General features: G+C 47.3%; 1 protein-coding gene across 4 annotated transcripts in view; it reads left to right on the forward strand.

Moving 5' to 3' along the window:
* Window positions 1-2,920: 2,920 nt before the first annotated feature.
* The window catches only part of DKK3 (dickkopf WNT signaling pathway inhibitor 3), a 48,371-nt gene continuing 24,361 nt past the window's right edge, over window positions 2,921-26,930 (forward strand). The window contains exons 1-4 of one of the 4 annotated variants that reach the window (XM_082341614.1): window positions 2,923-3,087; window positions 3,688-3,934; window positions 10,139-10,276; window positions 13,237-13,320. In XM_082341614.1, coding sequence (XP_082197740.1) covers window positions 3,722-3,934; window positions 10,139-10,276; window positions 13,237-13,320 — 435 coding nt within the window. In that variant the 5' untranslated portion in view covers window positions 2,923-3,087; window positions 3,688-3,721. Of the gene's footprint in view, window positions 3,088-3,687; window positions 3,935-10,138; window positions 10,277-13,236; window positions 13,321-26,930 lie in introns of all 4 variants that reach the window. The other 3 variants (XM_082341616.1, XM_082341615.1, XM_082341617.1) reach the window with 3 other exon arrangements.

Consider the following 26,930-nt stretch of genomic DNA (forward strand, 5'->3'; position numbering starts at 1 on the left):
CTGGTGGGGAATCTGGAGATTCAGTTCCAGGCTCTTTGCACAGGATCGGCCACCCTCAGGAAGCTAATGAATAGCTTCCTGCAGCCAGGGCTGCAGAACAGGGGATGCTGGGGGGTCAGGGGGCTTTCCCTGGATTTTTAGGAGGGCTTAACCCGGAGGCCCAGAAATTTAAGAGAACATGGCTAGAAGCCACATCTTGGTGATAAACAGTGATTTGAAGACGTCTGCAAAGAAAGGCAGTCATGAGAAGGAAAGCTGCGAGCACTGGTTTTAGAGTCAGCCGCACGTGGAGTCTAGTTCCAGACCAACCGTTCACTTGCTGTCTGGGCAGAGGGGATAACTTCTCTGAGTCTCCAGGCAACTCACTATAGATTTGGGGTGTGCACAGTGCCCGATGCCAAGAAGGCCCCCAACATCCTTTCTTCCCGACTGACACTCTGCTGTGGACTCAGCTGGATGGACATGACAAAGAGGCCATGGTCCCTGTAGGGGAGGAAGAATGTCTCCCCAACCCTCTTAGAGTCCCCGGCTGGGCCTAAGAATTAAACTGACATAAGACAGTAACAGAAGAAAAGCATCCACATTTTATTAAAATTTTATGTGTACATGGGAGACTTCACAGGTAAATGAAGACTCGAGGAGGTGAACCAGAGCAGAAAGCTTATATACCTTTTAGACAAAGAAATGATAGATTTGTGAAGAAATGACAAGGCAAAGGGGGTTGGGCTAGGGACAGTGAATTGTGGGGAAGTGACGGGGAGTGGTATGGTGAAAAAACTAAGATAAGGGTTATTTTAGTAAGTGTGTGTTTGTACAGATCCGTTTTGGCATTGACTTCCTCTCTGGTGATAAGGATGTTCTCTTCCTGGTACAGGGAGGGCACCTCTCTCATGAAAAATTTTATGGCCTTTTTGTAGGTAGAAAAGGGCAGGTCAGAGAGCCCTTCCTACATCTGCTGTTTCTCAAGTGCCTTCAGTTCAAAATAATCAATATGCCAAAGTGGCATATTTTGGGATGGCATGTCCTGAACTCCCTCCCCCAAACACATGTTTTCCAAGTGGTCACCTGCAGAAATTGCTCATCAGATGCTCCCAAGTCATCTCATACTTCCTGGCCAGGTTTATAGCAGAGGCGTTTGGCAGTGAAGGGTGAAGGCTCTGGAGCCAGATTCCTGGGTTCAAATCCCAGTTCAACCACTTACGAGCTATGTGGTCTTAGGAAAGTTTCCTTACTTGTGAGATGGGAATAAAAGTAGTAGTACCAACCTCAGTGGTTGTTTGAGAATTAAATGAGTTAATACTTGTTCCCGGCACATTGTGAGTTCTCATAATGTTACTGCTATATTGATATATCATTAGCAATTGATATAATGACCAGCCCATCCATGTCTCAGGGACCAAGTGTGTCTTATAACTGAGGCCCTGGTGACACAACGGTGAGCAAGTCAGTCCCCGCCTCCTAGGAGTTCGAGGTCTCTGGGGGAAATGGGCCGGTGACTAGAGAGACCGTGGCAAGTCAGGGCTGCCATGGGGAAGCACATGGTGCTGGGGGGTCCTAGAGGAGAAATGGGATGGAGCAGGGACAGGTAACGGGAGACACTGAGTCTTGAAAGACGGGGTGGAGTTAGCCTGGCCAAGGGGAGGCGGGAGGGCTGTCCAGACAGAAAGAGTAACAGGAAAAAATAGGAGGAGTTTTGACAAATAAAACACAGGTTTATTCAAAAATTACGTGAGTGCTCCCTGTTCTAGGTACTAGGGAGACTGCTGTGAATAGATAAAATTCTGCTCTCACTATGAGAGCTGACATTTATACCCCACTTATCGCCTGCCCCACACCTACCTGCGTGCATTATACTTGTTACCTACGAGGTACCTTACTACTTGTCAACTGAATTAAAAACAGACAACACGAGAGCTGTGAGTTTCAGTTTTCTTTGGGGACTTAGTGAGGCCTGAAGCCCGTGAGACAGCCTCTCAGAAAGCTCTGTGGAACTGTTCCAAAGAGGTAAGGGGGGAGGTCAGTATATCTGTGATTTTGGCAAAGGGGGTACATGCAACCAAGCACACATCTCAATAGATAGCTGCTGCTAGTCATGAGGAACGGATGTATTGATGAACAGTTTTAGTGCTTTTCTAAGTATGGGATGATACAAGAGTTTGGGTTCATACAACTTTCTCCTGAAAAGATCTCTCTGAAGGCCTGTTCTGCCAATTTCCCCAGAGCACACAGTGCCTCATTCCTGATCTCTGCCCTGAACTCCTTTCAGGGGGTGTTGAAGGTCTGCGACTGCAGTGGCTAGTGCCTTCGTTCTTGTAGAACCAGATGGCAAGCAACTTTTTTTAGCTGTCCTACTATAACCTCCATTTTACATTTGGGCTAAATGGAGAGCAGACGAATCTGCTAACTTGGCCAGGTTGGTAAACTTCTAAGTAGCACAGCTGGGACTGACACCAGGCAGTCCGGCTGCAGTGTCTGGTCTTAACCACTCCGCTATGCCGCCCTTAAGGAGCTTGCTGACATTCTCGGGACCTATTGCGGGAGCTAGGAGTGGGCTTTCTTGGCTGGAGTACTGAAACAACCACGGCAGACAGATTAAGGCCAGCTTGTGATGGGCCTTGAATGCCAGGCTAAGGGGCTTGGATTTTATCTTGCCTGCTGGGTAGAGGATGGCTTGGAAAGGGCAAGGTGGGACCCAGAAAGAACACCTTCCCCTCGCCTCCCGTAAACTGTGGCAAGAATCTGGGCCAGAGATGACAATGGACTGGGATGCCGCGGGGCAACGGGATGCGGAGACGGCGACAGCTTCCGGTAGAGCCGGGCGCCGGCGGCAGAGGAGGCCAGCCTGGGGCGGGAGGTCGCCGGCGCCCGGGCCGGCCATTGGCGGCGGGCTGGGCCGCGGCCCCTCCCGCGGGGCGGGGCGGGCGGGGCGAGCGCTGCGGGCTCGCCCGGGTAGCAACGCTGCAGCATCCCCGCCGAGCTCCCCGCACCCGCGGCCCGCGCAGCGCGCCGCTCCCGCTCCGCAGCCCTGAGGCAGCCCCTGGCGAGGCCTGGCAGGTCCACCCCGGAGCACAGCTCGGTCCAGTCGGGGTGGGTGAAGGGCGGCGGCGGGGAAGGGAGGTGGCTCATCTCGGTAGCTCCTGGGTGGGGGAGGAACTGGGCGCTGGACTCGGTTCCGACCCCGGGGATCGGGAGGGGGGCGGTGATAAGCTGTTCTCTGACCACCCAAGATGGGGGCTCGGGTAGGGCTGGGGTGGGAGTAGGGTCGCGGCACCAGAGCTGTGCTCTGACTTGGTCGAGGAGGGAACAGGGCTCAAACCCGGGACCAAGCCGGGGTGGGGGGCCTGTGGGGAGGGCGGTGAGGGGAGAGGGTTGTAAGCTTGGGGGCGCCCGGGTTCTGTTGCTCGCGGGAGGGGGCTATCACTGGGGGCGGGGGCAGAGCGCAGCCTGTGCCGGAGGATGCGCCAGGGGGTACGCAGGGGATTCGGGCGCGGGGCTGGAGCGGGTGGGGGTCTTCCCTGTGCGGGGTAGCTGCGTCCGGAGGGGACTCGGCCTCCTCCCATCTGGGGGTGGGTGCGGAGAAGCTGGGCGCTGGGGGCGGGCCCCGCTCGTAGTGCCGGAGGCGGCGGGGTGGGCGGCGCGGGCCAGAGGGTGGTCGGCGCGCCTCTGACAGCGTTCTGGCACGCGCAGGCGGCGGCGCGGCGGCGGAGGGCGCTGAGCCGAGATGAGATGGCTGGGGGGCACCCTGCTGTGCCTGCTGCTGGCGGCGGCGGTCCCCACGGCCCCCGCGCCAGCTCCGACAGTGACCCCGGCTTCGTTCGAGCCCGGCCCGGCTCTCAGCTACCCGCAGGAGGAGGCCACCCTCAACGAGATGTTCCGCGAGGTTGAGGAACTGATGGAAGACACGCAGCACAAACTGCGCAGCGCGGTGGAGGAGGTGGGTGCGCCCGAAGGGCCCGCGCTCCGGGGAAGCGCGACGCTGGCGACAGCGGGGGCTGGGGAAGCCGTGCTGCGAGCGCTGGCCAGGGTCCTCAGGTCCGCTGAAGGGCTGGGCAGGGCCGGCAGCAGATTCCGAGTTATCTGAAGGCAGTGCGGGGTGATCCCAACTCCCGCCTCGTTCTGCCTTCCTGCCAAAAGCTCTGGATCTGAGTCTGTCCACCCAGAGACTCCGGCTGGACCTGCCCATGGGCAGCGGGGGTCACCACCTGCCTGCAGGCTGCCGGCCATCACCCTGCAATCATCTTCAGGTGTGCAGTTGGCCTCATCCTGTTCTCAGCGGAGGCTTGCAAGGCCCCTGGTATTCCAGCGCTGTGGTTTTGCTGAGGAAGCTCCAGGCATCTCAAGTCCCAGCTTGTCTGCTGGGCTTTGAGCTTGTGCCATCTTCCCAAGAGACAGGGTGCCATGCGGGGACAAAGAGCCCTGAGCTTTGCTGGTAACCTGTCTGGGCTTCCCCAGTGCCATGTGGGGCAGAGAAGGAAACTGGGAATCCTAAATCCCAGCAGTGTCAGTTGTCAGAGGTGGTGGGTGAGAGGAGGAGCAGTGTGAAAGGCAACCTCCCACCCCACCCCAAGAGCGCTTTGGAGTCAGTCCGGGGCTCAGGGTCCTCTTCTGCCATTCACTAGCAGGTGGCATTGGGCAGATCCCTTAACATCCTGTACCTCAGTGTCCCATGAGAATTAAATCCACGATATGTGTAGCACCTGGCGTATAATAGATGCGCAATATATAGCAGCTGACAGTTATCAGTTACCAGATACCTTGGGAAAACTTTGCTTGGCTTCTTCCTTCCATTGCCTCCCAGGTCCAAACACTATGGATGGCATCCTCTATGGTGGGCATGCAAGCATCGCCAGGGTTGCCTGGACAGGAGGTGCAGCTGGCCCACCTCTCCCAGCCAGGTGGCCCTGCTGCCTGGGATGGGTGGTCATGGCCCCTCTTGGGCCTGCCTCTGCTGCAGCCTGTCTTTGGAGAGAAGCCAGCCATACAGTGAAGGAGTCAGTGAGAGACCACATGTCTAGGCTGGAAGGTCAGGTGCCTCCACATCCCTCCTTCTCTGCACTGCATTTGGACAAAGCCTCCAAAGCTGGCTCTGGTCTACCAGGAGAGGTGGCTTTCTCCTCCCACCCCTGTGTGGTTTGGGTTAGTTCCCCTTCCTGCCCACAACAGTCAACCTGGTGGACCCTGGACACTGGTGAAGGGGGGACACTGGATTGGGAGGCGGTTGCATGGGCAGCTGTACCTGAACATCCACTGGACAGGCCAGATTCTAAAACCTGTGGACTTCCTGTTTCCTGAGAAAGCAAAAGAATCATGACATGGAACAATGAAAGGGGCCGGGGCATCAGAGGCCCCAGTGTCTTTTCACTCTGCACCTTCAAATTGAACTGAGCTCACACGATCCTTCTGGTTCCAGAGCAGGTCATTTGCTTCCCTCCTGCCCATGGATTCCCACTGAGCCTGACCAGGTCACCTGCGTGTTTTCATTCAGTGTGAACTTGCCCATGCAGCATGGTCCTCTGCTGGCAGCCCCTGGTGAGGGGGGATGAGGGAGCGGCAGGGCCCCTTCAGTCTCTTCACTGATGAGAGCAGTTTGCGGCCAGCGGGACGTTGTGTTGGTGCTCACTCTGAGGGAGCTGGCCACGTTGCCTCTGCCTGGGCCCCGGCCTTCCTCCTCCAGACATGGCTCTGCCTGACTTCTGCAGTTTGCCACCAAGGGAGACATGGGCTGGCACCTCCACCCCACTCAGTGGGAACCAACCTTCCTTCTCTCATCCCAGCTCTGCCACTTACGAGTGATGGGATCCAGGCTCTGAAATGGAGGAAATGTCCATTTCCCCTGGGGGTAATGGGGAGAATTAAATGAGAAGATGTAAGTAAAGCAAGTTTTCTGGTCGTCTAAAATGCGTTAAGTAGGGACTTCCCTGGTAGTCCGGTGGTTAGGATTTGGTGCTTTCACTGCTGTGGTCCATGGGCCCGTGGCCCCGGGTTCTATCCCTGGTCGAGGAACTAAGGTCCCGCGAGCTGCGCAGCACAGCCAAAAAATAAAATAAGATAAAATGTGGTTAAGTAAAATTGATGCAATATAAGTTGCCCCCTCGTGTGGTTGTCAGGACTATGGGAAATTGTTGGTTCTCAATAAATAATGGCTCTCATTATCATCATATTAATAACACTAGTATGAATGATAACAAAAGAACCACCAGTGTCTGATATATGATAGATTCACAAAAGATTACGGCTATTAGTATTAATTTTTTAAAAGAGACTGCCAGAAAACCCCTTAAATCTCATAAACACAAGATAGTTACTATTTATTTACTGTCCCAGAGAAGAGCCAAAAAGAACCCGCAGCCAGATGCATTAATTGTTTACATAGTTGCATCATGAATCTGCTTTCAAGTAACTCCCTGACATTTAAAATATTCCAGCTGACTCGAGCTGCTGATTTCTCTTAAGGGAAAATAGTTAACTCTGCTTGTAGGATCATTATTGAGGGGAAGCGAATCTTCCAATGGTTCAGTCTGGGCTGCTCCTGTTTTCCTGTTTAATTATTCTGTATGTTACTGATAAAAGTATTGTGAGGATAAAACCATTCCCCGCCCCTCCATTGCCACATCTGTAACTGGCATATTTTAGAATGTTCTTATCACCTCACCTATTCCTAGGAAGAACCCCAATACCAAGCCTGAATTTCTCTCTCCAGTTTTTCTTACTCTGCTCCTTTAACAGACACACAGATTCAACCAATTGTAGGTGCCATTTTAATTGTAGGTGCCTCCTCTGTGAAACAAGTCCTGTTGCTTCAGGCTTAAGTTTCTCGTGCTAGTGGCAGTAATAGTTGTGGTTGAAATTTCCACTGTAAGCTGTACTTTTAGCTTGTGGTGGCATGAAAGAGCTTTAGCTCATTCTGTTGAAATAACCACTGGTTGAGGGGGAGAAGGTTTTATATAAAGACTATCTGTTCAGCCCAGAGCAAATTCTAAATTTGGTAACTTGTCAATTATTTGCAAGCCAAACTGGAGGATTACCATTCCTATAGAAATTTTAAAAGCATTAAAACATTCCATTCTCCTTCTGGCTTTAGTCCCTCTAGCATCTCCAGACTCCCATTCTTTCCCAGCTGTATCTTTTCTATCCCTAAACATCTCAGGCTCTCTCACTTAAATTTAAAAAGCCTTTTTCTTAGTCTTAAATCTCCTATCTCAGCTTCATCCTTTTCTACTCCGTTTTATTAGCAAACCCTTGGAACACATGTTATTTATTACCTGCTCTTTCCACTCCTACCCAGACATCCCCCGGCAAACTAGCTTCTTCTAAAACTGCTTTCTTAGACGACTATATTATGCAAGTATTACACCTTTGCAGGGTGACAGATACTGTACCAAGCACTCAGATTTCATGATCCTTAATCATTACATCTGCTCAGCAAAGTAGAATCATCCCCATTTTACAAACAAGAAAGCTGAGGTTTAGAGATATTTGGTATCTTGCCCCAGGTCACGTGGCTGCTTTGTGGCCGAGCTGGGACTTGCCCCTGCCCCCCATTACCTGACTCCAGAACCCGGGCACTTTTCTACTGTGCTGCCTTCTGACGATACTGCGGGTAACTTCTTGCCTAATCTAATGGCCAGCTCTCAGTGGCTTGGTCCTTCTAGATTTATTTGGAGCCTTTACCACCTAGAAGGCCCCTCCCCAGTTAAAACTTCTGAGACTCAGCCTGCTTCTAGCTAGTCCCCTGACTCCGTTCTTTTTCTTCTCTGGACTCTGTATTATCTCCCAAATAGTCTTCAGAACTTGCTGCAGCTCCCCATTGCTCGGTGCAAAGGTTCTTACCTGAGGGTGAGTAGAGGGGAGGGAATATCTCAGAATCATCTGGGAAGCTCATTGGTATGTGGGGTCCCCCCTCCAGAAATTCTAATTCGGCAGGTCTGGAAGGGATCCAGATATGTATATATTTTTTTAAAGTTTGGGCATGACTCTGAGGTGCCTCTCGGTTGAGAACCAGGCTAACATCGTCTGCATTAGAACTGCCCCTGGATTCACTGTCAATTTGTCTCTACTTCATTATCCATTATTTTATCCATTTAGGGTCCAGCATGGACCCTCTGCCCTAGCCCATGACACACCGTTCTCATCCAGGCTGCCAGTTTCGCCTCCTCTATGCTCCTCTCTATCCAAATCGTATCTGTCCTGTGAGACCAACCCAATCATGCCTCCTCTTCCACCTGGAAGCCTTTTTTCTCTCTTCTTTGAACCCCTGACTCGCTTCTACAGACTGTCATAATCATCCTCAAACTGGCTTGTGTGGGGCTCTCCTATCTCCCCAGCAAAAGTATATGCAGAAGCATATACTAGGAAAGGCACATAATTTGGAGTCAGACTGACCCGAGTTCTAATCCGAGTTTTGCCACTTACTAAGAATGTGATAACCTTAGGCAGATTCCTTCCCTTTTGTCAACCTCATTCTTTTCATCTGCAAAATGAGGGTAATAACACTTCCTCTTACGGTTGCTGTGAATATTTAAGGAGATACGGAAGGGGCTGGTGCAATGGCTCAGACATAGCTGCTGCCCAAGCATGGAGGTGATGATGACGACGACTGATGGTGATGACGGAGCCAGTGACCAGGTTTCAGACATGTGACGAGTTGTCTCAGGGTCAAACACGGCGGTTGCTGACCAAGTCCTTGGTTGGTTATCCAGTCCTTTATGCTGACCAGACTTTCTTCACACTTCTGGTGCAGTGTCTTTGTGCTATACTGAGACATGGGAATTCTTTCTCCATGTATACCCAGCTCAGCAAATCTGGATGGGAGAGAAAGGAAAAGAGGGGGCCTCATGTAGTATGTAAGGGAATGGAGGTCAGTGATTTTTAAAATAGGAGAATCTTTTTTGAGGATTCGTTTAAAGGAATAAAAATAGCCCAGAGTCAAAGATTGCACTGTTGGAAAATTGCCAAGCACCAGCTACACCTTCTCTCTGTGTCTCTCATTTTAAATTCCTAGAGAGAGTGTCGGGTTGGCTCAATTAGTTGATGACATGACCTCTGAGTCCAATCAACTGTGACTGGTCACACTGTCACCTGCCCAGTCATCAGGACTGGGGCTGGAATTGGGTACAGATTTAAATTGACTGACATGTCTGGTATAGATGTCATGGAAGCTTATGATTTGTGGACAGTGGCCTGAGAAACGTGGCATCAGAAAAAGACACTTGTGCAAGAAGAGCCAGAAGGAGGGTGCACCCCGGGAGCTAGTCACCTGACCCTCTACAGGGGTCCCTCTTGTACTCAGGGGGTGGGTGGGGAAGATACGTAGCTGTGGAGCCACCTGCAGTGGGGAAGGGGCTGTCCTAGGTTGGGTCCTCACCCCAACCCGGCCCTGCAACAAGGATTTGGGAGCAAATAATTCATTTGTGATGTGATCCCAGAAACACGAGGAGGAAGTGGGAAAGTGAGATGGAAAAGAAGAGAGGCAACAAAGGCTGTGCTCATGAGCAGGTTACTGCTAGGGACAACTAGGGCTTAATCCCCCTGGGGTCCTTGGAGAGAGGCCGTCCCACTGAGGGGAGAGGGCACTGGGGTACTTACCCCAGTAGCCTGTCCTTCACTGGTTAAGGGTTGTCTCTGGAGTGCTCACTCCCTAACACGTGGGGCCTGTGCAGACTGAGCACACTTCTGCAGCCAGAGAATGCTCTCGAAGAGAGACAGAGGTGGTTGTTGGCACATAAGGGAACGAATGTGGGTGACCTCCCGATTAGGCCACGGGGAGATGGGCGTGGCCCCGAGAGCATCTATACAGGGGTCAAGACTGTTCAACAGAGGCATTCTCAAATCCCGACTCTGCCCTCCACTGAGAGTCTTGGGAAGTTATCTAGTCTTCCTGAGCCTCGGTTGCCCCACTTGTAAAGTGGGGGCCATTAACACCCATCTCACAGGGAGGTTGTGAGATGTAAGGCAATGATATACGTAAACATTTAGAACAACGTCTTGTTCTACTGGGTACTCAATTACTGGTACCTACTATCATCAGCACCACTGTCATTGCAGAAGAGGAAAAGAGAAGTGGTTCTTTTTTTCTAATGGACTGTGATTTGTATCAAGAGAAAACAATATTGCTCATTAAATCCATTGACTTAATTAGATGGAGGCAGAAGAGGCTGCTGCTAAAACGTCCTCAGAAGTGAACCTGGCACGCTTACCTCCCAGCTATCACAATGAGACCAACACGGAAACCAAGGTTGGAAATAACACCATCCACGTCCACCGAGAAATTCACAAGGTAAGGGCGGTCGTGGCCGGCACTTCCTCCTTTCCTCATCACCCGGTCCCATCAGAGGACTAGGGTCTTGTTTACATATTTGATATACAAGCCAAAAAATACAAATGAGGATGGTAAAATACATGTTAAAAACCAGAGGGATTGAGGGAGCTATTTAAAGGGGAAAGATATGTATCAAAAACATAAATTGCTTTTGTATTTAAGCAGTAAATTTAACTCTACTCTTCCTGCCAGTCCAATTGCAAAGGAATGAATGTTCAGGGATTTTTATCATTTGGGAAAAGGAAGCAAACAAGTGTTTAGAGAGATACTTTCCTAGTATCGAATTTGAGGAATTTATTTCACAGGTTTTTATCTGTGTTTCAGTGGTGAGTTGAAATAGAGTTCATGCTGTAGTGAACAGATCTTCACCATTTCCTTAGGAGGAGTGCAAATGTGATATACTCAGTCTTCAGAAGAAGAAGCCTCTATTGCCAGGAGATGAAATATTCTTTTGTTTGCTGGTTATCCATTCAAAATTCTACAGCAGAGTGTTTCCTAACCTACCACACATCTTAAGTGTCTCTTGGTCCAATATCTTGCACGAAGAGCAAGCAGGTTTGTTCTCAATCTGACTTGAGGAAGAAAATGTTGCAAACCTAGAGGAATGTGACATTAGCTTGCCCCTAGTGTGAGATGTCTCCGATATGAGTTTGGCAGGACTTTGGGAGCAAACCACGTGGCCTGTGTTCTCTTGAAGAGAGTCTGGTGTGCAGATGTTCAGCGTCGTTGTTAGAGGCTGTAGAGTTGACCTTCTGTTGTGAACATCAAGGAGCTTGACCTCTGATCTCATCTCAGTGCCTACATGCAAGGCCATGACAGCTCTCACAAAAGAGCCCTGCTTTTGTTCAAGTGCCCAGGTAATGGGTTGAAACAATAGCACTTCTGTGCTATAGAGGATAAAGGGGTCAATTTTCATGGGCTATTGCCTTGACTATAAAGTAGCCTCTGTGTGGCTCTTCTGCTACATACTGATGGCCCAGCTCCAGACTGTACCCCCCGCATAAATAAATGAGCCACCTGCCAAACAGAATCCTCTCGCATTGCTCGTCTGAAGACTGGAGAATGTTTCCAAAAGGGATTGTTTTATTCTTGTCAAAACCTATATTAAGTCATCCTTTCTGAGAATAATCAGCCAGTAGTTTCAGCTGCTTCTTAAATTTTCTCCTTGTAGATATCAGAACACCCAAACGTGAGTCCTACCAGTAACTAGTGTGATTTTGAAAAAATTACGTCAATTTCATGACCCTCACTAACTGCGTTTAGCAAATAGGGATATCAACATCTACATGACGGTATTATGGGGGTCCAATAACTTAAAGTATGTGAGAGTCATGGTAAACTATGAAGTGCTATCCAGCGGCAAATTCTTCTTCTTCTTCTTGTTCTTACGGTAAAGTTACGGTATCCGCACGGTGTGGTAGTTCTCGAGTGGGTTCCATGGAGCTCCTGTCCTGTGTGATGCTTTATAAAAGAAGGGCTCAGTGGTGAAACATGTTTGGAAAACATTGTACATATTTCTCTTCCTAGAGATACAAAAATGCACCTTAGTATAATAAAGGCTCTGAGAAGTCCTGCAACCTATACATATAGGACTGTACAATTTAAAAAAATATAACATTGGTTAATCCTGTAAAAATCGGGCATAAAGGAAGAAGACATCATCTCTTTGCCAGAGAGAGGAATTATTTAGATAAAAATAAAGTATGTTGATAAAGACATGATCCTTATCTCCTCAGAACTGGAATTAGAACTAGAATTTGATCCACTATTGCGCATTAGCCTAAGAGTTTCCACTTCGTTTTGGCTGCAGATGCCTGTGACATTAGAGCTGGCAGGAACTTTAAAGATGACCTAGAAATGAGAAAACTGTGAATCAGAGAATAGAAATGATTTGTTCCAGGTTACATACTAGACGGTCATTGATGTCTGAGGCAGGGCTCAAAGAACACAGGTCTCCTAGCTCCTGGGCTTCTTTCTGTCTTTTTATTACCAACACAGAGGTTTGACATGGCCTTGGATGGGGTGGGAATAGCCTGGGTTCCACGTCAGGTTTCTAAGGCTCGGCTTTGAGGTGCCTGCTCCTGTTTACAGAAGGCAGACAACAGATAGGGGAATACAGGGCCGGGCCTCCCATTGTACTTAAGCACTTTTTTGATGAAACAAGACAGTTCCCCAGAATCAGGAAGGGGGGCAGCTGTAGCTAAAACCTGCTTCCTTCAATACCCAGACCTGTAGTTGAAAAGAAAGCTGACACTGAATTTCAAGTAAATGAGCCCCGAGAATGATAAAAATAGCTAGCGCTGAATATTTGCGAGGTGACGGGCTGTGTGCTTTACACAGACCTCCTTGGCCCTCCTCCTAGCAGCCCCATGCTGTAGGCTCTGTTACATCTCCTATCGCTGCACCATCTGACGCTGCTGGTGGAGCTCAGAAAGAAAGGGGGACAAGACTCCCCTGGTGGTCCAGTGGTAAAGAATCTGCCTTCCAATGCAGGGGACGTGGGTTCGATCCCTGATTGGGGAACTAAGATCCCACATGCAGCGGGGCAACTAAGCCCGCGTGCTACAACTACTGAGCTCACGCGCCTCAATGAGAGAGCCCGCGTGCTGCAAACTACAGAGCCCACGCGTGCCACAACTAGAGAGAAAACCCACACGCCACAACTAGAGAGAAGCCTGCGTGCCGCAACGAAAGATCCCGCATGCTGCAACTAAGACCCGAGGCAGCCAAAAAAATAAAGAAAATAAATATAAAAAAAATAAAATGCATTTAAGAAGAGGGGGAGGGAGTGGGCATTCTGTCTACTTTGACAGGTGCTCCTGCTTCAGAAAATAGCAAACAACAAAACAAAAAAACAACCTGTGGGATTTGTCCAGAATTCCTGCTATTTCACATTCACTGTACTTGTTCTCCTATAGATCACCAACAACCAGACTGGACAGATGGTCTTTTCAGAGACGGTCATTACGTCAGTGGGCGATGAAGAAGGCAAAAGGAGCCACGTGAGTGGTCATCTTCCCCGTGCTCGCACCCGAGGCACACACTCCTTTGCTGAGCCTGCCAGAGCTGACCCAGACTTCAGAGTGGGTGCGGGAGGGAGCCGGCTCCCCCGCACCTCTCCTGTGTCGTTTCTGCCAAGATTCCCCAGTGCCTGCATTTCTGGCCAGACAGCTGCAGTCTGGTAACAGGCTCTACCTCCATATGCACTTTGCCTCAGAAATGGCAGGACACATTCAATTCAGTTGTCATTTGCATGGCTGAGGCTCAGCCTTGGAAGGGGAACACTGAAGTATCGGGTGCATTGGTCAGGGTCCCTGGTGACAAGACGTGGTGCATCCGACCTGAAAATACCCTAGAACCTCTGGCGTGACCCACGTCATTTAGGATCCCAGCCCTGGTCTGGCAGTTTGAGAGCAAGAAAACCTTAAGTGGAACCCAGTGGCCCATTGGAAAGGTGTCCTCCTGCTCCAGGCTTCACGCTGGGCCCCTTGTGATTGCACCGGCTACTTGGTGGCCTGTTGCGCAGTCCAAAAGTGGGCTGTTTTTTAGAGAATTATAGATTCTGAACATTGAGAGAGACATCATTTCACAGAAGAAAGGCCTGGCATAGGTTGGGGGATGACCGAGGCCGAGTCACTGGTGTCCAGATTCCCAGATGAGAGGTGACTCAGCTGCACCTTATCTTCGCAAAGAGGTGGCTGGTTTCAGATGCAGAGGCCTGGTGAGGAGTGGACAAGGCAACTGCCATGTGACATGGTCCATTGTAAAAAGTGCCTGCTCTATGGGGCCTGCAAGGGCCAGCCTCTCTGTGCCCAGGCACCTTATGCAAACTTCCCACTGCACGTTCTTCCTCTCTGAGGTGTAGAATGCATCCCCAGCCTTCTGAGGGGATCCAGGATATTCCCTCACCCCTTGTGGCCTTATCACAGGAAAAGAAGCAGTGTACCCATAATTGTTAGGTGGTGTTGCTGTGGTTGGTAGTCGATGGGTCCTTTTTTTTTTTTTTTAATATTTATTTACTCATTTATTTTTATTGAAGTATAGTTGATTTACAATGTTGTGTTAGTTTCTGTTGTACAGCAACATGATTCAGTTATATGTATACATATATATATTCTTTTTCATATTCTTTTCATTATGGTTTATTACAGGATATTGAATGTAGTTCCCTGTGCTATATAGTAGGACCTTATTGTTTATCTATTTTATATATATATATTAGTTTGTATCTGCTAACCCCAAACTCCTAATTTATTCCTCTCCCACCCCTTTCCCCCCTGGTAACCATAAGTTTGCTTTCTATGTCTGTGAGTGTGTTTCGTAAATAGGTTCGTTTGTGTCATATTTTAGATTCCACATGTAAGTGATATCATATGGTATTTGTCTTTCTCTTTCTGACTTACTTCACTTAGTGTGATAATCTCTAGTTGCATCTATGTTGCTGCAAATGGCATTATTTAATTCTTTTTTATGGCTGAGTAGTATTCCGTAATGTATATGTACCACACCTTCTTTATCCATTCATCTGTCGATGGGCATTTAGGTTGCTTCCATGTCTTGGTTATTGTAAATAATGCTCCTATGAACATTGAGGTGCATGCATCTTTTCAAATTATAGTTTTCTCCAGATATATGCCCAGGAGTGGGATTGCTGGGTCATATGGTAGTTCTATTTTTAGTTTTTTAAGAAACCTCCATACTGTTCTCCATAGTGGCTGTACCAATTTACATTCCCACCAACAGTGTAAGAAGGTCCCCTTTTCTCCACACCCTCTCCAGCATTTGTTATTTGTAGACTTTTTAATGATGGTCGTCCTGACTGGTGTGAGGTGGTAGGTACCTCATTGTAGTTTTGATTTGCATTTCTCTAATAATTAGCAATGTTGAGCATCTTTTCATGTACCTCTTGGCCATCTGTATGTCTTCTTTGGAGACATAGGTCTTCTATTTAGGTCTTCTGTGCATTTTTTAATTGGGTTGTTTTTTTGTTATTGAGTTATATGAGCTGTTTGTATATTTTGGAAATTAAGCCCTTGTTGGTTGAATCTTTTGCAGATATTTTCTCCCAGTCTGTAGGTTGTCTTTTCATTTTGTGTATGGTTTCCTTTGCTGTGCAAAAGCTTATGAGTTTGATTAGGTCCCATTTGTTTATTTTTGCTTTTATTTCTATTGCCTTGGGAGACTGACCTAAGAAAACATTGGTATGATTTATGTCAGAGAATGTTTTGCCTATGTTCTCTTCTAGGAGTTTTATGGTGTCATGTCTTATATTTAAGTCTTTAAGCCATTTCGAGTTTATTTTTGAGTATGGTGAGAGAGTGTGCTCTAACTTCATTGATTTACATGCGGCTCTCCAACTTTCCCAACACCACTTGCTGAATAGACTGTCTTTTCTCCATTGTATATTCTTACCTCCTTTGTTGAAGATTAATTGACCATAGGTGTATGGGTTTATTTCTGGGCTCTCTATTCCATTCCATTGATCCATATGTCTGTTTTTGTGCCAATACCATGCTGTTTTGATTAGTGTAGCTTTGTAGTATTGTCTGAAGTCTGAGAGAGTTATGCCTCCAGCTTTGTTCTTTTTCCTCAGGATTGCTTTGGCAATTCTGGGTCTTTTATGGTTCCATATAAATTTTAGGATTATTTGTTCTAGTTCTGTGAAAAATGTCATGGGTAATTTGATAGGGATTGCATTAACTCTGTAGATTGCTTTGGGTAGTATGGCCATTTTAACAATATTAATTCTTCCAATCCAAGAACATGGGATAGCTTTCCATTTCTTCGAACCATCTTTAATTTCCTTTATCAGTGTTTTATAGTTCTCAGCATATAAGTCTTTCACCTCCTTGGTCAGGTTTATTCCTAAGTATTTTATTTTTTTGATGCAATTTTAAAAGGGACTTTTCTTTTACTTTCTCTTTCTGATATTTCATTGTTAGTGTAAAGAAATGCAACCGATTTCTGTATGTTAATCTTGTATCCTGCTATCTCGCTGAATTCGTTTATCAGTTCTAGTAGTTTTTGTGTGGAGTCTTTAGGGTTTTCAATATATAGAATCATGTGATCCGCATAAAATGACAGTTTTACCTCTTCCCTTCCAATTTGGATATCTTTTATTTCTTTTTCTCATCTGATTGCTGTGGCTGGCTAGGACTTCCAATACTATGTTGAATAGAAGAGGTAAGAGTGGGCATCCTTGTCTTGTTCCAGATTTTAGCAGGAAGGCTTTCAGCTTTTCACCATTAAGTATTATATTGGCTGTGGGTTTGTCATAAATAGCGTTTATAATGTTGAGATATGTTCCCTCTATGCCCATGTTAGTAAGAGTTTTTATTACGAATGGACGTTGAATTTTGTCAAATGCTTTTTCTGCATCTATTGAGATGATCATGTGGTTTTGTCTTTTCTTTTGTTTATGTGGTGCTGATTTGCGTATGTTGAACCATCCTTGTGAGCTTAGGATGAATCCACTTGGTCATGGTCTATGATCTTTTTTATGTGTTGTTTGATTTGGTTTGCTAATATTCTGTTGAGCATTTTTGCGTCTATATTCATCAAAGATATTGGCCTATAATTTTCTTTTTTGGTGATGTCTTTGTCTGGTTTTGGTATCAGGGTGATGGTGGCTTCATAGAATGTCTTTGGGAGTGTTCCCTCCTCTTCAGTTTTTTGGAAGAGTTTGAGAAAGATTGGTAGAAATTCTTTTCTGTATATTTGGTAGAATTCGCCTGTGAAGCCATCTGGTCTGGGACTTTTGTTTGTAGGAAGTTTTTAAATTACCGATTCTATTTCATCTCTAGTGATTGGTCTATTCAAATTATCTATTTCTTGATTCAGTTTTGGTGGGCTGTATGTTTCTGGAAACTTGTCCATTTCTTCTAGATTGTCGAATTTGTTGGCATATAACTGTTCATAGTATTCTCTTATGGCTTTTTGTTTTTCTGTGGCATTTGTTGTTATGTCTCCTCTTTCATTTCTTATTTTGTTTATTTGGGTCCTCTCTTTTTTCTTCTTAGCGAGCCTGCCAGAGGTTTGTCGATTTTTTTTTAAATTTTATTTATTTATGGCTGTGTCGGGTCTTCGTTTCTGTGCAAGGGCTTTCTCTAGTTGCGGCAAGCGGGGGCCACTCTTCATCGCGGTGCGCGGGCCTCTCACTCTCGCGGCCTCTCTTGTTGCGGAGCACAGGCTCCAGACGCGCAGGCTCAGTAGTTGTGGCTCACGGGCCCAGTTGCTCCGCGGCATGTGGGATCCTCCCAGACCAGGGCTCGAACCCGTGTCGCCTGCATTGGCAGGCAGATTCTCAACCACTGCGCCACCAGGGAAGCCCAGGTTTGTCGATTTTGTTTACCCTTTCAAAGAACCAGCTCTTGGTTTAATTGATTTTTTTTCTATTGTTTTTTTAATCTCTATTTTATTTATTTCCTCTCTGGTCTTTATTATTTCCTTCCCTCTGCTGACTGGATGGGTTCTTTTTGCTTGTTTTGGCACAGTGCTCAGACATTTACTGCAGGCTGGGGGAGTCCAGTCAGCTTTGTGTGGTGGTGATGACCCCCCATTCAAGGGACCTGGGAGCTGATGGAGGGTAAGCCGTGTGGTGAAATGAAGAGAGACTTAGTGGCAGAGGCTGGAAGCATGAGTTTGTCACATATAAACTAGGTCACCTCACTTCCCTCATCTTTAAATGAGGCAATGATTTTCACCATCTCTCCCAACTCTGAAAGTACAGAAGCCTGTGACACAAAGATAGGATTGACCAAGGTCAGGAGGGAGGAGAGACCAGCTTTTGAAGGTGGGGGGAGAGAGAGAGAGAGAGAGAAGAAAAAAAACATAAAAATAGAAAAAAAACCCAGACAGACAGATGGTACCAAGAGGGAAAAGCTTTAGAATATTCCAGCTTTAAGTCTTTGTGAAAGGGCAGCGGAAACACAACTCTCAGGGCTGTGAACTACAAAAAGAAAGCTTTTGTGTTCAAGAAAAAAAAGGTGTATGATTGCATGATAGTATAGTTTTGCTCTGGAGAGCTTCCCAGAGCCCAGAGGGCAACAGCACTGCTATGAGCACCTCTGTACCTGCTGGAGACCCAGGTGCACATCCCACGCTCCCCGCTCTGCCCTCCGAGTGAGGCAGCTGTGTCAGGCTTTGAGCCCTGTGGCGGGGAGAACCAAGGCTCTGAGAGTGGTGGGTGACTGAGAGACCACACCTCAAAGATGCCAAGAGCGTGCGCGGCTCAGGGAGCAGCTGCCTGCACTTGTGTGCTGCCGCCTCTGAGTTTGTGCCAGTTTTCCTGAGTCTGCACGGCCTGTGTGTCCATGTTCCAGGCTCAGCTGGGAGGCCCAGAATCCCCATGCCTGCAGATGTAGGTTCATATGTTGATCATGAACCCCTGTGTACAATGGTCCTGAGAATGCAGGAGAGTGACAGGGAGAGACATATCTAAGAAATCCAGAAGGTAGAGCCTCACTGAGTTTTTCCAGATTCCTGCTCAGGCCCTTGGAATCTTAACTCAGCAAGTTTCTCTATGAGAATGAGCTCCAATTTGATTGGCTGGAAGGGTGACCCGGGGCATCTGATGCTTGACTAGCCAGTGCCTGGTGAATCCCGTGGGTCTTTAGAGAACAGCCTGGAGACTTTGCAAGGCACTTGTAAAAGGGAGGTCATATGGCAGGAACGGTGGTGTGTTACCTCACTACAGAGCCTTGCTTGTTGTCAAACGCCTTCCCAGCAGTCAGAGAAGCAAGGTCTGGTTTCAGATGCCCACAGAATCCTTCCATTCGAATCCTCTTTGGTTCCTGGGTTACCATTGTCCCGACACAACTGAGCTGGGACTCAAGCATAAAGAGACGTGGAGCTCCTTTTTCTGAGTGGGAAGCCGTAAAGACTAGATTGCCTTCAAAGGCATGAGAACAACCGAACGTCATCACCCACCGTCCCATTCCACAGTTTGGCAATTTAATGATTTTTTTACAGTTGGCTCTGGAAAATGCGTTATGTGCCAATGAGACATTCTCTTAAATGCAAAAAGGAGGCTTGCCACTCAAAAAGACAAAAATCATATGCTGTTCCAACCTTAAGCTACTATAAATAGGAGCTAAATTTTCAGGATTTAAAACTCCCAGATGAATTCAATTAAAAATATTCACCAAGCACCCCATATTTTCCTTTCTTCAAATGCTGGGATGTGTATTCATATGTATGGTAACCCGAGGAGGCCCACGGGATGTCACAGACAGTAACACTATAGACCCGTCTAGAAAACCTAACACAGTACGTGCAAGGCATGGGTCTGTTTTTGCTCTCACGTGCGAAAGGGGAAAAGGACATGCTGTCTTATTTCACCTGAGCGCCCCGGCGATGGTGATGTGGTCTGACGTCTTTCTGTGAGGCTTTTGTGTGAAGCCCTCTGCCTCTCCCCTTCGTGGGCCACTGGGTGGGCTGACCGGTGCTGTGCTACTTTCGCGCAAGGGGTTAGGAGGAAAGTGGCTTGTTGGAAGCTAGAGAGCAGACAAGCCATTATGCACACATGCAAGGCTTTTGTTTATAACCATGTCCCCAAATATGAAGGATCTGGCCCAATTAGCCAAGGCACCATTCTGAAGGGATGCGTCCTCTCATTAAAATACAGCTCAGAGCAACAGAGCTTAGCACGTTGTGCATTTGTTGTCTTTTCTCTTTTTACATTAGAATATGATATAAAAGAGCAGGTCTGTTTGTTTCTCCAGCCGAACATACCTTATTTGAACCTACAGGTTCAATCACATACAACCAACTCCAAGATATTGCTGGAGACTTCTGAGGGCCTAGGTAGACAAATTTCACTACCCAAAACACCCAGATAGTCGTGATTTGAGTAACCCCGTGACTTCCTTGTCCAAGAGAATGGTCAGGGCAGACAGCAGACTGTGGGCAATGACAATGGAATTCTCCACCAGTATGAACTCAGTGTCTTCTCTGCTGCGAGGATGCTTTGTGTTGTTTGTGTTCAAGTCTGGGGGAAGAGGGATGGTAAGCTGTGGCTGAACTTCTCCAAGATTTGTTTGTTTGTTTTGCATTGAACAGCAAACATCCTGTTACTTCAAAGCCCAGAGAGACCCAGTAAGAGAGTGGGCAGAGAAAGCGAGTTGAATGGCCTCTTCCCCTGTTAGTCCTCGGGTTCTCCTTGTCCCCAGCTTGTTCATTCATCACAGAGTAAACGCAGGTGGGGTGTCAGCTTCGTCTGCTCCCTCTGCCCTGATTTCTGAGGCTGGAGTCACCCTTGTCAATTTCATGGACTTGCAGAGGGCACCATGCTGAGGAGTCACTGGGGTTTAGTTTAACAGAAGTGCATTGGCGGAGGGCATGGGTTCCTTAGAGAACGTCAGTCAGTTCCCAAAGGCCCAGCCTCCTGGAGAGTCCTGCTGGGGGTGTGGTAGCGGGCAGGGGTGTGTGGCCAAGTCCCAGGAAATGCAGCCCTTCCCTATCGGTCAGTCTGGGGGCAGAATGAGGTCTGAACAAGATGTGAGGCCCACCTGGGTTCAAAGCTGTCCTGACCCTCACAAGCTCTCTGTGATTCAGTTTCTTTCTTTATTCAGTGACGCTAATAATCCCCGGTTCACAAAATTGGGTGAGAGTCTTGTAAGGCAAGGTTTATAAAAGCTCTTTGTATAAGGCTCATTATTATTGTCAAGTAATTAACACTGGGTTCTAACTGGCTTCTCCGCTGGTTCCCATCAACCTACTGCAAAAAAAGAGTGGAATTTCCCTGGAGGCTGAGGCTGTGTTTCAGGACTCCACGGGCCTCTTCCCATTGATGTTTGTGGCCTTGGGCTAAGTTCTCTAGAGCTCTGCCTCGCCCTCTTGAGTAATGCATTTTGCTAGAAACTCTGTGCTCCCTGCCTCAAGCCTGACTCACCCTGCACTTCTTGTCGTCATGAGTCATAAATGTCTGATTTGGGTGTTGGGGATACAAATAGAAGGAAGGATGGGCCTAATGAATGATAAGAAGCATAGGTGATGGTCAGGTGCTGACAAGTTCCAGGATGGGGCCAGGTTGGCAGGACGTATCTTGGTTTCTATAGAAAACAACACACTTGTGGTTCTAAGAGTGATGGCAGAGTCTCGTGTGAATGTACAGTTCCACAGTCCTATAACCAGACACTTGGGTCCATTTGTGTTTCTAGATTTATATTTTGCATTGGTTTTGTAATTTCTGGCCGAGTATAAGGCCCTCATGCCTTAATCCAGTAGGAAAACATAATACAAACAATTGAAGAGCTCTGGATCATTCTGAGAAGTGGATAAGCAATCCCCAAAAAAATAAAGTTGTTGTGGGTGAGCAGTTTTTAAGGAGTAGGCGTTTTTTTTTTTTGTTTTTTTTTTTTGAGCTATAACCTGGCTATATTAAATTGTACTCTCCTCAACCTAAATATCCTTCAAGAAGGAATTCGTGATTCCACATGCAAAATCAAAATACTGTGAAGTTGATAAACCAGTTTCATACAAGTTGGTATAAAAGGATGTCTTCAATAAAATGTTAAGTGAAGAAAAAGCAATTGTAAAGCGGTATATTTACTATATATTTAAGATATACTTTATAAAATATCTCATTTTTAGAAAAAAAAAGTATGCATTAAAAAGCTTGGCAAAATGTACACAAAATCATTACTAGTAGATATCTCTGGAAGAACTGAACTTTGCAGAGACTTCTCCTTGGTAGAACTCTATATGTTTTGAGTGTTTTAAGAAGAGTGTTTGAACTATTTACAATTTTGCTATAGACATCTATCTATATTTTTGAACAACATTGCCAGTGTTTCTTTGTGTAAAACCTGGAAATTAAATTGCTGTGTCAAAGGGTGTGCCTATCTAAGATTTTGAGAGATGTTGCCCAATTTTCCTCCCGAAGGTTGTACTATTTTTGCTCCTAGCAGCAATTTCTGAGATAATTTCACCAACGCTCCCTCACCTACAGTGGGTGTTATAGTGGGTGACCACCTATATTTTCTTTTTGTTTCTATTTCTTTGATTATTAGTAAGGTCAAGGGGAATGGCTGTTGGAGAATTGTAAGCTGTAGCAAACAAGAGCATGGTCCACAAATTTATCTCATCCCTTCCTCTCTTCTTCAGGGAGAAGGGTCAGTTTTGCATTCCAGGCTGTTCCCAAGGCCAAATACCATCTGGCCCAGTGTGGGACAGATTAGGAAGGTGTGAGGTTCCAGCAGGAACTATCTGTGCGTTCCGTGTCCACCGTGATGGCCGAGGGGCTGCAAGTCACACCGGGGAGTAGGTGATGGTGACATGCAGGCTGCTGCTGCCACACCTGTAAACACAAAAAGGCAGGCACTCCCTCCTCCCTTCTTTGGCCACTTTCACAAACACCCCAAAGCTTAGATGCCCTCTGAGAGGAGAAGCACTTTAGCGGGATGGGTAAGGCTTGGGCCCAAGGAGAGCTGGCTCAGAGTGCAACTCTACTGCTATTAGCTGTGTGACTGGTGAAATCCCTTAACTGCTCTGAGCCTTAGTTTCCCCACATGTAAAGTGGATTCATCAGAGTACCTTCCATATAGTGTTTCATGAGGATAAAATAAAACAATCCAGGTAAAAAAAATACCAGACAGCGCCTAGAACGCGAGCATAAGCAGTCAGTAAATGTCAGCTGTTTGTTGTTATCATTATCTGATTACCCCCAAACCATGGCTGTCAAAATTCCCCGTGTTAATTATTCAACTCATCCATTTATTTGCACATTCATTGAGCACTTAATGTGTGTCTGGCAGATAAATGTAAAAGATGGTCCCTAACAGCAGAGAGGACCCAGGCTAGCGGTGGAACAGCAAAGTAAACAGGTCATTACAACATGGATTCATACGTGTTTCCTAAGGCAGTGGTGGACAGAGCATGGTGGGAGCATTGTGTGAGTGCTGGATGAGGTAGCCAGGGAAGGTTTTGTCAGGAAACCATCCTTCTTGGTTTCTGGAGTTTCTGCACATTTTATAAGCAGAGGGACTAATTGCCCTTTGGTTTCAGAATGTCTTTTCCAGGATGTTTGTACAGCAAGCAGTCTTGGAAGACAGAGACAGCGCTCCCTCCTTGGCAGAGGGAAGGTTTGCTGCAGTCCATTATATGAGACTTGGGTGCTCTAAGCCTGACATTGGTCAGCTGTGATGCACACCTACTGCACACACTGGATCCACCTGGGCCCCTCCATGTTGCCCCCTGGGACTTGGGGGTGAGGGGAGCTGTCACAGACATGAAGCTCATGCTGCTTCTGTGCGGTCAGCAATGAAGCCCTTTGTCTCTGACCCAGGAGTCTGACTTCTCTGCTGGCAACCAAGAAACTGTGGAAGGCTCACTTGTCCCCTTGCAAGTAAAGTCTCAGACCCTTCACACATTTTGGCAGGCTTCCTGGAAGAGGTGGCAGTTGAGCTGTGTTTCGAACGGTGTCGAGGAATTCTCAGTTGTGAGGAGGAAGGGCATTCCTTGCAGAAGCATTCTTTGTTCACAGTCAAGGAGGCAGGTGGAGCTGGAACATGTCTGAGGAACACTACATAGTTTAGAATGCCAGAGGTGGAGGTGTGCTTGGGGGAGTAGCAGATGAGGCTGGGGAGAGGCAGGAATTAGATCAGGAAGGGTTTCAAGAGCCCAGCCAGCTCCTAGTTGGAAATACATGCTGAGTTAGGAACATACCCTGCTTCGGTATAGTATAGGGAGGCCCCACGCAGTGCCCAGGATGAAGAGCCAGGAAGTCGTGGTTTGGACGACAGAGATGTTGCTGGGGACAGGATTTTGCTTAATCCTGCTGAAACTCGAGACTGAGTCGTCTGTGCCCTGCACAAAAGCCTGGCTTCAGGGCTTGGAGTCTGGAAACTGTTACTTAGAAATGAAACACGCTGCTTTTGCTTGGTGCCAGTAGGCAGGTCAAATAAACGACAGTGATTGAACTTGAAATCTCATTAGGCTGACGCTGCAAGGCAAGCCTATTTCTGTGGCTTCTGAGTAGCCCGAGCACGTCAGGGGCTGAAGAGCTCCCTGTGCAGGTGGGTGGCTGTCCCTGGCTATTAGGGCCTGGGGATCCTTCTAGACCAGCCTGACTGTAAGGTCTGCAGCTCTGCCCGTCCTTGATCTTTGGCGTAGTTCTGAGAAACTCACAGAGCCTGTGAGTCCATATCGTTTTATTTTAAAAATAACGTCAAGGAACACAGCATTCCCTCGTTTGGTCACTGAGACTCAGAAAGTGATCAGATTAGCCAGCCTCTCTCCAAAGCCACGTAGTTCTCCTTTTCAGGGTAAATCCTGGTAACCGATCAGACCAGCTCATCAGTGCGGTGATGTCATCCAGGACTCAGTAATAATTACTGATCATAATGACAATAACAGGAATAGACGATGATGAACATAAGAGCTGCCATTGATGGGGCCCCTGCTGTGTGCCGGGCACTGTGCTTGGGATCTGGCCAGCTTCCCTTCACATACGCCACACAACAACCGTGCAGGGCACATAAACTCTTGATCCTGTTTGATAGATGAAGTAACCGAGGCTCAGAGAAGTTAAACAGCAGAGCTGGGTGGAAAGCCAGTACTAAGAGAAAAAACAAACAAATTACTTAGGTCTTATCCATTGCCGAACCTTTCAAACCCATGTTCTTAATGGAACATTTAAAAAATTGTGGTAAAAAATAAACAACATAAAATTTACCATCCCAATCATTTTTATGCATGTAGTTCAGTAGTAAGTGTATTCACATTGTTGTGCAGCCGATCTCCGGAACTCTTTTCATCTTGCAGAACTAAGACACTGTATGCATTAAATGATAACTCCCCGTTCCTCCCTCTCCCTGGCAACCAACCTTCTACTTTCTGTCTCTATGAATCCGACTATTCTACATACTTCACATGAATGGAATCATAGTGTATTTGTCCTCTTGTGATTGGCTTATTTCACTTAGCATAATGTCCTCAAGGTTCATTCATATGGTAGCATGTGTCAGAATTTCCTTCCTTTTTGCTGAACAGTATTCCATTGTGTGTATATTTTCATTCGTCTGTCAGTAGACACTTGGGTTGCTTCCATCTCTTGGCTGCTGTGAATCATACTGAGATGAACATGGGTGTAAAAATCTCTCTTTGAATCCCTGATTTCAATTCTTTGGGGTATATACCCAGAATGGAATTGCTGGATCATATTGTAATTCTATTTTTAATTTTTCGAGGCACTGCCATACTCTTACACAGCAGCTACTCCCTTGTACATTCCCACCAGTGGAGCATGAGACGGGGATGTTTTGCTACCTCTTGGTTTCCATGACTGTAGGCACGAGGGAACCCAAGGGCCCAATGTAAGCTGAAGGGCTGTACAAAAATCCCTGGGCTCTGCTGCCCTAGGTCAAGGCAGTGCCTTCCCAACACTGGTCCCACCAGTAGCCTCTGCAGTATGGCAGCCATCGTCTCACGGGGTGTCTTTGAGGGGTACCTGACACCACTAACCAGAGGTGTAAGTAAACACTAACTCATGCCCCCCTCTAGCCAACATGCTGAAAACTTCCCCCTGTCCCCGGCTGGGTGTAGGCAGGCTCAGGCTGCATCCTCGTAAATTCATTTCTAGGATCCAAAGATGTGGTTTTCCTGATCGTTAGGAATCTCCTGCCCATCCACACCCTCCTTGGTGAGATCCCGCACCATGTCTCCTGAAAGAATCCCTGAGGCTTCGGGGAGCTCCCACTTTCCTGTCAGGGCACTGCAGACTCCTGGGGGCTCTGGCGGGGGCTCGGGCCTCCAGGGAGAGGGTTTTGTGCTGGTCGGGAGGGCTTCCTGGGAGGAGGACCAGAGGACAGGGGCTCTGGGGTCAGAGGCAGAGCCAGTGGAAGGGAACTGGGTCAGGATGAAAGTTTGGGATGCAGAGGTATGTATTTAATGCTCTCAGAGAATTCACAGTATGCCCCAAACCTGGTGAGCTGAGCTGGTCTCCCAAATCAGGCAGGAATGTCTTCTCTTGGTCCTATGCCCAGCAGACTGTAGGAAAAATGATGGATGAGGATTGAGTCATCTAAACGTTTGCCCAGATCTCATCGCTCTGTCTAGACCCACTGTCAGTTTCATTTTTCACCTCCACCTCCTGGAAGAGGAAGAATAAACAAGACATGTGGGTACGTTTTCTGGGAGCACAGAGCAGTGAGGTTTGGAGTCTGAAGCGCCACGGGTTGGGATCCCTGCTACCTGGGCAGCTTCCCCTACTGCTCTGAGCACTGGTTCCTGTCCCATGAGAGGAGGAGTTAGCGACTGCCCTAAAGGTGTTTCAGAAGGAAGAGACAGTGTATGGCAAGTATCTGGCACTTAATAGATGCTCAATACAAATAGATTCTCCTTTCTGAGCTCATTTCCTGGGCCTCTAGGAGCAGTGATTTACCAAATATGAGGGTGATACATTAGTACCTGTATTTATTTTGTTGTAAGTTTGCTGTCCCTTGAAACCCAGTAACTGAGAAACTTTCTCAGGTGATACTGGCTAAGGTGCTAGACCAAACAGATGAAAAAGCTGTTGTGTGAAGACAGGCCTTGTGCCAAAGGTAAGTAAAGCAAGATTTCACTGAGTCACAGGATTATAAATGGCAGGATTCACAGGGTCCTTTGAGTTCCT

This window comes from Balaenoptera borealis, assembly GCF_965194805.1.
Source record: "Balaenoptera borealis genome assembly, chromosome: 11".
NCBI classification, from domain to species: Eukaryota; Metazoa; Chordata; class Mammalia; order Artiodactyla; family Balaenopteridae; genus Balaenoptera; species Balaenoptera borealis.